We start from the raw sequence: 14,160 nt of genomic DNA, 5'->3' as shown, positions 1-14,160 counted from the left end.
AGGGAGGGAGGGGGGGGAAATAGAGGCTGTGCTGTGGCCTTCTCAGTGAAACCCCCAAATGGAGCTGGGGCAAAACAGTACAGCTTACTCCTCTTGCATTTTGATTTTCCTAATTAAGAAAAATTTAAGTTACATGATTTGTATTGAATCAAAGATACAGGTTAACACAGATGACAAGGACAATTATTTCGTAATAGGAGGTGCAAATAAAACTCATGATGAACAGAGGCAGCATCAAACCACATTATTCCTGCTCAGTCATGTTCTTTATGCCACTAACTGGCTGTGTAAAAATTACGCTTTTTACATCACTAAAAGGAATAAACATTATATTTGTGTTGCAGGTTGTGTGTGTGGTAAGGCTGGAATACTTGTAGTGGAGAAGAAATTCTGTGACTGTTGCTTGAAAACAAGGTAGCAGCAGCACATACTGCTTTAGCTAAAGCAGCAGTATCCAGTGGAGAAATGGTTAATGAAGAGAGATTTTAAAAAACTGCTCATGATGGAGCTGCTCAAAATCACTCTAACGAGTAACCAAATATATCACAACAGAATAGTTGATATACAGAGATTGTAATATGTCAAGCTACCATCAGCTTTGTCAAGTACTTCAACTATACTCAGTACTTGGACAAGTCCCTTGTCAAGATGATTCAACTTCTATGACTGCTGCATCGATACACTGTTACCTAACTGAAAAGTGTAAATCTGGGCCTCAGACTCCCCTGAGAAGCTCCAGGGTGCTCACTGGTAAGATTACTTGTGAACATGAGGATAGTATTTCATCTGGTATCTTCATTAAGAACTACTGATTTTAGGGGACTGTATCCGAAACTATAGTAATATTTGCGTACCTAATTCTCAGGCATCCATTTCCCATGGATCAGTGTTCCAGTTACAAGGATGAAATTTTCATTTTGAAGTACAAGTGTGGAGGACCCGACAGCTGTAAAGGTTTTTGACTGCTTTGTTGTTGCCTAGTTTCATAGCCAGTTTATATTTTCTATATTTTTGCATCCATGAATTATCTCTCATCTGATTTGTAAATAGTAATCTCTATACCACGTCCTTTTACAAGGCACCTAGAACAGCAGGGCCCTGCTGTCTGACAGAAATTGTCAGTGCTACTCCCATACGAATCATAAATAATAATAACTATGAATACAACTGTGATTTTGTGTACAAGCATGCCCGGAGGAGCCATTCAAGTATCTCTCAAACCAATCATCAAGGGGTTTGGTTTTCCACTGCCTTGACACATTTCTCCCTGAGCATAGAGAAGCTATTGTCATTGCGAAGCTTTACCAGACACAGACAATAGTATTCCACATGCTTTGGATGGCAATGAAAGACTCGAGACAATGGAAAATCAAGATCTTCACTGTGGAATGGTCTGCAGTCCTTGAGAGGGCATGACTAGTGTGAAGGGAGAATATTTCACTAGAAGAAAATAAAACCACAGAGAAACTTTTCCAAAAATTGGTCTGAACTCTTTCTTAGTTACAGGTGCTGGCTTATTTTTAACAGTTTGTTTTTCCCTCTTTTTGAGACAGCAACCATTCCTCCCATCTTCTGAGCCCAGGCTTGTTTCCGGAAAGGAGATATACTCACACTGTTCTTAGCTTGAGGCTGTTTGGTACTGTAATTAGCAGCTGAGTGAGAGAAGGCAGGTTTAAATCTCTACTACAGACATGTTGTCCATATTTTTCTAACAAAGGATAGCAGGACGATGTGGTCCCTTCACAAAGAATCGATGTGACTCTCAGTATCAATACCCACACAATGCTAAGGTGCGATCCCCCCGGTCACTGATAGGATCTGCTGGGGGGGTCAGTCTCTGACAATGGAGATTCTTCCCACAATTTCAAGGTTTCCTATCCTGAAACTGGAAGTGCATGCCAAAACTTCTAAGCAGCTCACATTACGTTTTGGGATGCAGACAGTTGCATTAGGTTGCACACATACTCACTGTACTTGTCAGAACAGAGCTGCCTGTATGTAAGTGTACATGCATTTTTTGCTTTGCCTCGAAAGCGGTAAAGGTAGGAACATCAGGCCCCAAGAATTTTTGGGGTGGGAAGAAAGAAGTTAGTGTTCCAGGTGAAAATGTGGCTGAATGGACTCTAAATTTCACCCAAAGCCATTGGACAATGGCATTAATCTTCCTCTAGTATGGAGTAGAAAGGAACTGAGGATGAGGAAAAGACCTGTCTGTACACATGAACGCAATCTAAGCAGGAACTAGGAAAAAAAGTCCCTATCATCTTAATAGTGACTATTCTCAAGTCCTAATTCCAGCAGCCTTTCTCAGTGCTGGTTAGAGGTCAAGAAGCAGCTGGAAGGTTTATCATTCTATAACCCCCAACCCTCCTCTTCTTTCTCTTTCCTGGTACAGATGTTGGTGTCAGTGGTGGAAGTGCAAGCAAGGAGAATGTAGCTGTAACTCACGTAGCAGCACAGCCTTCGTTGTTGGCAACACCTGAGCCATGGCACCTTTTGGTGACTCAAACACCAGCCAAAGAAAAAGCTAAAGAGGGTGAATCTGTGGTTTTAAATTGCCACTTTCATAGTCCACAACATCCCTCCCTGACTGACCTGATGGTGAAGTGGTACAAAGAAGATGAAAAGGGGAAGATGGACCTGCTGGAAAACAATGTGACCGTATTGCCAAATAACTCCAGGATTTTCATGAGTGGAGACTTGACCCAAGGGGATGCCTCCCTGGCGATCCTCAATGTGACAGCCAGTGACCATGGTATTTATTTCTGTGAGGTTATGCTTCCAGATGGGAAGGTGGTGACAGGAGATGGCACAAAGCTCAGGATCAGGAGGGCTCTGGGTAATATTTTATGTTATTTACTTATTTTTTCCCTCTTTCTCCTCCAAGGCCTATCTACACGCTTGCATAAAGAGGGAAGTTGGCCTGTTTGCCCTCTAGCAGTTAGGGCCTGGTGTCGTGGAGTGTAATTGCTCTATAGCATTTCTCATTTTAATTAGGCCAGCTAATTTTGATTGGCTTGCCTCTATAGACAGTCACACGGTATTATTATAAGGAGGGGCATTTATAAGGAAAAAAGAAGGAATAATTTTATTGACAAAATCAAAGTCTATGATGAGAATTAGAAGTTGGACAAGTTCTCTTGCTCTCAGAGCTCTCTTTGGCAGAATCGCCGTGAGTGACAGGTGTCAAGAAATCATCTCAGGAAACAGCTCCAAACTCCTTTTTGCGGACATTATTTATCTCCAACCCACCAGCCCCTGTTCCTTCCTTAACTCTGCATGACATAAGTAACCCCACAGTAAACATGAGGATCACATTATATCATTTCTGCTTAACTTCATTCACATTAAAATCAAAGCAGCATTTAAAGTGCCATGCTATGTTTTCTTAGCCTCACAAATAGACACTAGACATATTAAACAAGGTGATAACTTCTTTTGCCTTTATCAGCTGGAAATGTCAAAGCAGCTTTCCTTTTTATGTAGGCTAAACACGTTCTGGTCCCAGCAAATCAACACATCAGAGGTTTTATCATTTTATCATCTAATTAACAAAAAATAGCACCTTCTGTGTCAAGAGTAAATTACGCAAGTGCCGTTTCCCTCTTACTCATTACCAAAGCTTCTAGCTCACTGAGATTCACTAAGCCTTTGCCCTTTTGAGCCTGAGTTCTTCTATTACTAATTTTTATAAAACTATTCAGTTTGAACTGTAGCTCTAACAAGGCAAGGAAGCGGTGCCCCCCTGCAAGGGTTTGGTCATATGTCTAATGAGGTCTCCCGTTGGCTTGATCTCATAGTCTCAGTACTGCAGGTTACTCTTGCAATGTCTGCACCCTGGCCAGTGTAATTGCCTTTCTGCGTTGCTGGGAAGATGAAATACATCATTTCTGCACAATGCCTGAATTAAAGGGACAAGAGAATATGAGAAATACAATTCGTAAAGAATTGTTACATGCCACAAATCCAGACTGTCCAAAAACTTACCTAAAATTAAAAAAAGAAATTAGCTGGCTCCGTTAACTTGACCATTACGGGAGGCAAATGACATATATTTTGAAGTAAGTAATTGTTTTACAGCACCTTTATTGCCCTCACTTTTCTGATGAAATGAGCAGCCCACAAATGGGTTTAAACTACAAGATACCTCCCTGTGTGTGGGAGAAAGGAGAGGGGGTCTTACTGATAAGCTAGAGCTGGTTTCCTGGTTGTCCATCCATTTGACTTGGTAGCACAGAGTAGTGGCTGCTCCTGTAAATGGGTGGCCTGATGCTTGGAAATCTGTGTGGTAGCAAAACCATCCAAATTTTCTAGTGAATCTTAAGTATAACCACATAGATATATGTAGTGAATGCCTGATCATACTGTAGTTGCAGATAAAACTGGAAGGCTTTTAGTCATTCTTTTATTACCTTTCCTGGGTTAGTCACATGGCAAAACAACTACCATGAGCATGAGGCAGTCACTTAAAATCTCATCAGATCAGTTGTACTCCATTGCCTAGCCAGTTTCCCACTCTCTAAAGAGACATCCCTACTCTGGCAGTCTCTAACCTACCAGGCAGATGCTCTTCATGCTGCATCCCATAACCCTTGTAACAGTCCTTCCTACTATGCTCACCTGTCCGAAGGCTCTTCCTGAAGAATCCTTCAGCCCCAACAAATAATAAAGCCAGAATGCCAATGTGCTCTCATCTCAAAGAAAATGGGATCATCCCATCTCTGCCAAGCAACAGTCCCAAAGAGCAACAAATCAAAGAAAGGACTTCAGTGGAGCTCTCTTTGCCCTCTGGTGCTGTCTCCTTAGGGGGCAGACAAGGAGACTGATGACTTTCTCATACTTGTCCGAGTATTTTTTTCCACTGGAAAATAAAGCGTACGGGCATGAGTCCCATTAATTCATGCAGCATGATCTTTTGCCATCCCATACCATCCAGCTGGTAAGAGAGATTGCTGGGGAGACGGAGCTATTTTATCTCTAAATCTCCAGAAAGCATAGCAGCTTCCTACACAGGAATGAAGAAAGTCAATAGCTCCATAGTGCAATACACTCTCTCCTGCGTAGAAGCCCATGATTTCATGTCAGATAAGACATCAGCATAATCGATATCATAGTAAGTAGCTTCCTCTGTAACCACTGCAGAAAACATGGTAGCTGCATTGCATATACTTGCCTGGACGACACCTTATGTTACCCTCTCTGCCTTCCCTTCTTCCCCAGGCTTGTTTGGTATAGAGGAATCCATCGGAACAATCATTGGGGTTGTGGCAGCTGGTATCGGAGGCGTAGTGATCCTGATTATTGTTTTAACCCCACAGCTGAGGCGATGCATCCTTTGCATGAGACAAGGCTCTCACCAAGGTAAGGGATATAAAACAAAACCTGGAATCCCTTGCTAGAAAGATGAAGCAATGGCCTATTCCAAAGGTACCTTTTTTTTTTTAGTGTAAGGAAGAATTGACCATTTACTTACCTCTGGTTAGAGATGGGGTCGGTCTGGTTCAGGAAGTAAGCGGTGTGGATAAAACTCTAACAGGGCGGCTCTGTATTTCATCTCTTTTTCACACACTTCTCTATTTATGTTGGGTAGAGCTTCATGCATGGGCCTGATGAGTTACCCATAAACAAAACAATAGGATCATTTTTAATTGACATTTTCAACAAAAAGTTGTTCAATGAGATCATGCTGCTTCTTTGTTAAAAGTGCTGAGAATCCTTTGGTTCTTTTAGGTTTATACTGAAGGATGGTTCTTCCTCCCACAAACTACATGCTTACATCCAGATTTCTCTAATGCTTACGTACAGGAAGCCTGTGATGGCTTAAATGTATGTGTGAGGTGTGGTTTGTAAAGCCCAGTAATATCTTTTGTTAGATCAGCTGATCAGGTTGGGAAAACGAGACAGTTTTGTCGCACATGAGCCAAACAAGTGACTCCAGAAGAGGGTGATGCGCCCAAAAGCTTGCCTGTTTTTTCCAGCTCTCTCAGCTGGTCTAATTAGAGTAGACTGACACTGAGGGCTGGATTTTGAAACAAGCTTAGTTCCCATTTTGTGCAACCCAAGATGTAGTTGGCGTTTCAGACAGAGCTCAGCTTACTTTTTGATTTCAGTGGGGCGCCGTGTGTTTTGCACCTCTTGTCCCCGGCGCTCAAAAATCTTGCTCGGCCTGCTGAAAAAAAATCCGCTCCCTGAAGGGATGAAGGAAGAGGCGCTCTTGCCGTTCTCTGGAGCGCTGCCGCCACCTGATGGCCAGCTTGCTGGTGACAGGGACACGGCCAGGAACTATGCCTCCCTGACCGAGGAAGGTCTTCCAGCCCTTGCTGAGAAGCGCACCCGCACCCCATGAGGCTGATGCTGCCCACACGGCATCATCCCTTTGCAAGCCCTCTGCAGGAACAGAGTTCACAACTTCTGTTTGCCAGATGATAGCCTCGGAAGAGTTTACCGTGTTGTACTCTCTATTGTTCACTCACTCACTCACTCACTCACTCTCCTTTCCTTCTTGCTCAGCATAGCTTGAGGTGCAGCACTACAGGAGTCACTGGAAGATGCAAAACCTACAAGTGGAACAACTTCTAATGCCCTGTAAGCCAAAAGTGGAGCTGTAGATGGAATAAAAGTGTTTGCCTCAGTACATGTTGTCTTTGGCATTGTTATTATTATGTTTCTTTTTCCAGCAGCTTTAACAGCCACAGTGACATATTCAGCATCTTCCTGCGGCAAGAGGCAAAACAGCCTTTCATGAAGAAATTTGTATTATCATCTGTCAAAATCCTGCTTAGTTTGGCCACTTACCTCTGAATCTAGACTCTGATGAGGTACCTTGGGTCTTTCCCTGCCTTTACTACTTATTTTAAAGGTGGTACTCAAAGTTTGTCAGCTGTGCTTCTAAAGAGACAGAAGAGGCCTGACCTATCCAGGCCCCCCAGTTTCCTAATACCTGCCTGAGGAAATTGAATGTGTTGCTTCTGGAGGAGCCTCTCGGTATAGAGGCTCTTGTTCTGTTGGCTTGGTCAACCTACAGGCTGGTAACAAAGAGGCCAAGGTGGCCCACTTGAACATAGCTATCCCTGGCTGAAAGAGTGGGGGTTTGTTTTACTCCTGCCAGAAGGAAACATAGTGTTTCGATGTAAGACTCTAATACTCTTTAAAAATATATATATACATATATCTATATAAATATATATGAAAGATTTGCTTGACATGACTTAAGTTCTCCATAGCCCCATTTCCTGAAAGGACAATAATTGATTCCCAGGTCGATGACCAAGGGATATACCAGTTTAGGAGAGTATCTCCTGTATGTATAGGAGAGCATCATATCAACACTGAAGCATGTGTAACAGGTGAGGAATATGTTCTTTTGCAAAGTATGGGTGTGCCTACTAATAAGTAGACGTCAGAAACCCTGTTGTCCTTGCAATAACAACAGCCTGGTATAACTGCTTACCTTTGAACACGACTCAGAATTGTCCCCAGTGCTGTGAGGCAGGACACGAGGGATAAGACAACTGGCTGTATAAACTAAGAAACACACATACCCCTCAAGAAAGGATGGAGCTCTGCCCTCTGCCAGACTCTGCTTTTCCTTCTGGTAGGAGGCAGAACTCCACCAAGCACAAATAAGGAATAAGGGGGCATCCTCCCTCTTAGATGTCCCATCTGCTACTGCAGGTCCAGGAAAATAAAGCGGGTCACTCTACTTCCAGACTGGCATGCCTCAGTTCCTCAAAGGTCAGTGTATCAGTGCTAGTGTGGCCAACAGGAGGAGGGAAAGTGATTTCCCCCTGTACTCAGCACTGGTGAGGCCACACCTTGAGTACTGTGTCCAGTTTTGGGCCCCTCACTACAAGATGGACACTGAGGTGCTGAAGCGTGTTCAGAGAAGGGCAACAAAGCTGGTGAAGGGTCTATAGCACAAGTCTTTTGAGCCACAGCTGAGGGAACTGGGGTTGTTTAGTCAGGAGAAAAGGATGCTGAGGGGAGACCTCATTACTCTGTATAACTACCTGAAAGGAGGTAGCAGTCAGTCTCTTCTCGCATGTAACAAATGACAGGATGAGAGGAAAAGGCCTCAAGTTGTGCCAGGGGAGATTTAGGTGGGATATTAGGAAAAATTTCTTTACAGAAAGGGTTGTGAAGAATTGGAATAGGCTGCTCAGGGAGGTGGTGAAGTCCCCATCCCTAAAAGTTTTTAAGTAGATGTGGTGCTGAGAGACATGATTTAGGGACTCTGGTAGTGCAGAGTAAACAGCTGGACTTGATGATCTTAAAAATCTCTTCCAACTAAATGATTCTGTATCTTTTCGAAGAGAAGGATTTTATTTTTTTCTTTTTACAAGCCAGTCCAGCAGAAGTCTCTACATATTTTCCAGATCATGTGTGTGAGAACTGAAGTTCAGGCAATGTGAAAGGACAAAAAAGCCATTTGGTGATATGAAATGTGTTCCCACTGCACTGCTGTTGACCAAACCCTCTGTTCCTGCAAAGGCTGCGATCAGAGCAGGATCTTACCCTTACTTCAGCATGGGTGTTACCCTGTCTCTCCTCCCCATAAACACTGGTCCAATAGAAATCCTCTCATGCCATTGTTAGCTCTGGTAAAAGAGGTAAAATTTTATTCCAGCAGCTTTCAGATTCAAAGGGTTACGAGAAAGGTCCTAAAAAGACTATTCTGCCCCCCCATATCTGAAATGGCAGGTGGGATGAGTCTGTCCACACAAAAAGTTTGGCCAGAAGACAAAGCGTGGGTTGTACGGAGCTGCTCCCCAACACTTGGCTGCTTCTTGGTCACACAGACACACCATTTTTTCACACCGGTCTGTCAGGTTATCTGCAAAAGAAAATGTGAGTGGAAAATGAGAGATTCTACACTGGACAAAGGCAAGAAACAGTTTTAAGTGGAAAAATTCCCTAGTAAAGCAATCCTTAGGGAACAAAGGCTGTGGCAGCAGGAAGAGAAAAGGACCAATATGTTGTGTTGTGTGTGGATCTGACTGTCCCCTGTCCTGTCTTTGACAACAGGTCTGACCTTAACTATGACCAAGAGCATCAGAAAGTAGCAGCTAAATGTAAATTGGCAATGCTTTTAAAACTCTGCCCAGTACAGAGTGCTCCCCTCTTCTAGAGCTCTGTGAACAATGGGGGTTTAGTTCAGTGGCTAAAGATAAAAAAGAGAATTATTTTATCTTAGCCTGAGCTAAAAAAATTCCATTTTCCCTCAATCAGTCAACTTCCCTTTTAACTCTTCTGTCTGCACATCAGACCATTTTCAAAGAAAAAATTCTGCTTTGAAAGGACGAATTTCCCAGAGGGACATTCAGAAAACAAAGGGCATAGAAGCACCCACCAGGCATCCTTCACTCATGCTCCATGCATTGCTCTTTACATCTCTTGTGGTCATGGCAGAGGAGCCAAGGAACTCCACAGAAGGGTCAGGTACCTGATTTTTATGAGTCAGCAGCTAATGAAGTTGATCAAATTACATATAGAAGTTGATCAAAAATACATATAGAACTATTTCTAATGCAATTACGTGACTATATGACTAGGTAAGGACCATAAGGAACATCTGAACAACTTCCTCAGGTGGCTACATTGCAGATGACTGATTTGGGGTTAATGAAGCTCATCCCACCTATAGGTGGCTTAAATGCAGCCACTGGGCTGATATTATTTCCAAGCAGGGTGCCTTGTTTATTTGAGGCTGCTACTATAGATTATATAACACCCACAAAACCCTGCACCTGGCAGGGTTTAAAGTGTGACTTCATGCCAGTGCACATGGGCTTTGCTCCAAAACCGACTGCAAAGAGTAAAGGAATCTTTCCAGACTTCACTGGACTTTGCTGGCTCAACGCTGTATCTGATAAATAAGAACAGCCCGTATTTCTTAAGCTTGTCTGAAGAGAATCACATTTACCAGTAAAAAGTGTTTCAAGGGTCCCACCAATGAGAAGTCAGCACCAAGGCCATCTTTTTCTTAGCTGCCAGTCCTGCCTGATTTTCTCCTTGCCCTCTGCTCCCTGAGTTCTTCTTATGCTGTACCAACCACTGTCCCACCAATGTGAGTACAAGGGTCTGGCTTGGCAGTCATTTCTGTTAGAGCAGAATGATTTTTTTTTTACCAGACCCCAAAACTTACTGCCTTTTCTATATTCAAGATATTTATCAAATGGAGTTTGCTACATATGATGGCATATCTGGACTAGGAGTATGGTTTTTCCAATTTTTTTTTCATTCCGTGAACAGCCTGTTCATGACATCACTACCCTATGCTCAGCAACCATGTCTGGAAATTTAATATTTCATCCCTTTTGTTTGAGTGGGATCAGACATTATAGTTTCACACCTCAGTAAAACCTGCTGCGCTGTAGCCTGGGGCAGGAAATTTGCCTTCAGAACACATTTCTATTGTTCTTCCCCGTGGGGGATGTCAGGGGAAGCTCAGCCTGCTGAGGACTCATGGAGAACAGTTGCGAGATGCTTCTCAGGCCTTCCCTGGACATCACTTAGGGAAGTAATGGCATTTGTGTAACTAATAGTTGTTAGCCAGGTTGGAGCAACTGCAACCCAGTGCAGTCTTATGGGACTTATTTTGCCCGTGTCTCATGGACTTGATAATACATCTCACACCTGCAACTAGGATTGTTCCTTCACAGCAAAAAGAAACAGGATTTTTTTTTTTCACATACCAATAACTAGCAGAAAGTACCTGCCAGCTATGGAAGTACGAGGAAGCAGGAGGGAGAGCTGTTATACATTAAAGCAATACAATTTTTAGCCAGCATTTTGTATTTATTATGTTTTTCTGGCACTTGGAAAAGAGCAACTGCATATGTGCTGTGCCCCATCCTGTATCTGCTGGCAGATTTTCAGCTGCTGGAGAGGCTGAGGATTGCACCAGTAGAATATGGTCTGATAAGGTAGAAGCAGTCTTACTGTTTAAGCAAGTAGCTTTGATGCTATGGGTACAAGTCTTACTCTCTCATGTTTCTTTTCAAACTTTTGAAGCATTCTACAATGGATTTTACCATCAGGAACTTTTTGGAGACTTAGTAATAGATCTGACAAGTTCTAAGACTCAAATCATCTGGTGTATGTCAAAACAAAGTGGTGTGAGCCACTGACGGGCTGTGGCTGTACAATTCAAGACCTTCTTGACTGGGTACCAGCTGTAGAGCTGTGCACCGCCTATGTTCGCTGTATGCCTGTGACACCCGAGAGCATTCAACCCCATAAGTTTCAAAATCCCCGCTGGAGCCCTCAGGCTTTAGGCTAGAGTCCCACGCAAGGCAAAGATGTGGGCTGGAACCCTATTTAACCTCTCTTTCGGATGTGCATAACAGCATGGCTTTTCTATAGCAGTACAAAATGGCAAGTAAAACAGCGAACAGTTCCCCTGGAGAGAGGGCCAAAACTGCCACGGGAAGACCACCCCTGAGCAGTGGTCACAGGCAGACCGTTGCACAGCTTTGGGAAGGCTGTGGTAAGGAGCAGGTGTGCTTAATGTGGTGGACACAGAGCCTCCAAAGAAGCACCTGCATCCTTGCCAAACTGAGACGGCTTGTCAGCTCCATGGCTCCCGCTCCCGCTCTTTAGCCTTAGAAAGGCTTTGGGAAGGCTGTGGTAAGGAGCAGGTGTGCTTAATGTGGTGGACACAGAGCCTCCAAAGAAGCACCTGCATCCTTGCCAAACTGAGACGGCTTGTCAGCTCCATGGCTCCCGCTCCTGCTCTTCAGCTTGAGAAGGACTCAGGTTACCTAGGATGGGTGGCGCTGGAGCTCCAGCCTTCCTCCCTGTTCCAGCTGGAGACACTAGGCAAGCCTAGTGATCCAGGCAAGGGCTGGGAAGAATACTCAGAGGAGAACAGACATTGACCAAAGTGGCTTTAAAACAATCTCAGTATGCACAGACCTACCCCTGAGGTCCACAAAGCTCTCAGGTCAGCCTGCGGACCTGCAGAGGAGGGAGCAAAACAAAACCAACACGAGCAAGCATTTGCTTACCACACCGCACAGCATTCTGCTCACATGTCCACTGGTACTGCTTTGTCTTGGGGTTGCAGCCTTCCTTCTCCACCTTGTCATAGCAGCAGTCATGCCTGTGGCAGCACCTGGGGTAGAATAAAAGACGGAGTTTGGGATCAGGCATCTTGCATGTTTTGCTCAGGGGTGTTTGCATGTACTCCAGGAGTGCTCCACTCATGCACAACTTAAGTCAGCAATGTTTGCCCCAGCCTGTCAGTAAACCGTCTGACGATGAACCAAGCACCCCAGCATCTCTTTGAAAGCTCACAAGGCTCAGGAGCGTGTTAATGCCATATTTGCTCCTATGACCACCATGCTTCTTCCTCCAAGCTTTACCCTCAGTAAGGCAGGTGTGGTCAACACATGATAATCCTACTCACTGAAACAGAGCTGAAGTGCTACTATGAGGTGCGTGACCATGGCTCACATGCTTAGGTTTAGACCTATCTCAGAATTTGGAGTCAGGATGGGTTTTGCCTTTCTCAGCATCAAACAAACTTCATCTCTTCAGTTCACCTGGACCTGTTCTTTAGCCCATCCAGTTTCTAAGAGCTGGCTACAAACTCATCAGCCTCAATGGTGAGATTTGTATCAGTTAACTTCAGTAAACCTCGCCATCTAAGGCACTGGTCTACATTGTCTTCATGCATGTCTGGGGCACAGTTCATATTGTCATGCTGCAGAGATCTAACATGGGTGGAAAACGTTGCATTTGAAAGTGCAATTGCATTTCATTGACCGTAGGGGGGGCTGAGGGTGACTAGCTCAGCTGATGGTATCTGTATACAGACCAGTCAGTGAGATAATCCTCACTGTCAATTACTTCAGAATTTAGAGAATACTTGACCTCACTTGAATTTTATTATGGTAGTTTAATGACTAAAAATACACCGAGAAAAGATTCAGCACTTAGAAATGTTCTGTGCCAGATAATGAAGGTTGTCAAAAACTGGGGCCAGAGAGAAATGGGCTCCTGCATTTCCAGAAACTGTCCCTGCAAGATCCCTGGGACTCTACAGAGAAACTGCTCTACTAATTGGGAAGCATCGAGGCAGGCTGATCTTAGGGGTAAATGAAGACCTGACAACTGTTTTAGAAGCTCTTGAGTCCTAGATGTGAATGTCTTTGAGACATGGATGAACAGGCCAAAAGGGGGCCTGGCTGTACTGGCTGTCAAATCCAGTTGAAGACCTTGATCATTATCTTCTAGGCCTGAGGCCAGTGTACCGGAAAAGCCAATAAAATTCTATGACATACTCTTGGGATCCACCATTATAGCTCTCTGGAAAAGTGGAAAAACCCTGCAAGAAGAATAAAGGTCCCTTATGCAGGGAGTGGGGCTTCTCCAGAGACCTGTTGGGTGCTGCCAGTACCTTACCCGAGAGCTCAGGAACATAACGAACCTCATTACCCTCTCCTGCAGGAGGATTTTCCCCTTTTAGAAATTGGTTTATGGATATGAGGGCTCGTGGGCTGTGTGAGGTGATTAAGCTCAGGAAAAAAAACCAACAATTTTTGAAGCACAAAGAAGAAGATCCTTCACTAACATAAATTCTCATAAAATGACTGGAACTAGATCAGGTGAATCATATGAAAGAGACAACAGAATCAGACCAGTCAGATCAAATTCTGCCTGCAACTCCTCTGATTATACACAGGCTGAATTTATTCCAATGTGTTTTCTCTACTGACTGAGCTCCCAATTTGTAGTTAAAGTGGTAATTTCATCCCACAGATGAGTCTGCAAACTAAATGCCTTTTTTTTCCTCAGCTGGCAAAGATGAAACCTGTGTGATGCTTACAATCAGACTACTCATGCATTGTGAAGCCTAGAAATGTAAATTAACAGTAGCAGATTAGTATCTCCCTCCGTGCCCGCTCCTCAAAGACTTCAGAATGGGACCAAGCCCTATGGGATATATGTATCTAGAAGTTTTCTTCTGAGGAGGTACAGCAATTGCTCCGATTGAGAAGACCTTATTCAGCTCGTGGAACCATGAGCTGTTGAACATGATGGCAGTAAGAGGCTGTGGGTCAGATCTTTGTTGGTCAAGTTATACCTCACTCCTGGGCTTGTCCTGAAAAGGTTGGAAGTAAAAGGCCAAAGGAGAGAAGAATTCACAGCCTTGTG

At 43.9% G+C, this 14,160-nt stretch overlaps 1 protein-coding gene across 1 annotated transcript in view; it reads right to left on the bottom strand.

The window, feature by feature from the left end:
* Positions 1-8,594: 8,594 nt before the first annotated feature.
* Positions 8,595-14,160, bottom strand: part of LOC104490181 (group 10 secretory phospholipase A2-like) — a 12,662-nt gene continuing 7,096 nt past the window's right edge. Inside the window, exons 3-4 of the mRNA XM_010132433.1 lie at positions 12,009-12,115; positions 8,595-8,833 (exon numbers count right to left, since the gene is read on the bottom strand). Of these exons, the coding sequence (XP_010130735.1) occupies positions 8,670-8,833; positions 12,009-12,115 (271 nt within the window). The 3' untranslated portion in view covers positions 8,595-8,669. The remainder of the gene's footprint in view (positions 8,834-12,008; positions 12,116-14,160) is intronic.

This window comes from Buceros rhinoceros, unplaced genomic scaffold, assembly GCF_000710305.1.
Source record: "Buceros rhinoceros silvestris isolate BGI_N320 unplaced genomic scaffold, ASM71030v1 scaffold12923, whole genome shotgun sequence".
Taxonomy (NCBI): Eukaryota; Metazoa; Chordata; class Aves; order Bucerotiformes; family Bucerotidae; genus Buceros; species Buceros rhinoceros.
This window is presented reverse-complemented; position numbering and strand designations above follow the sequence as displayed.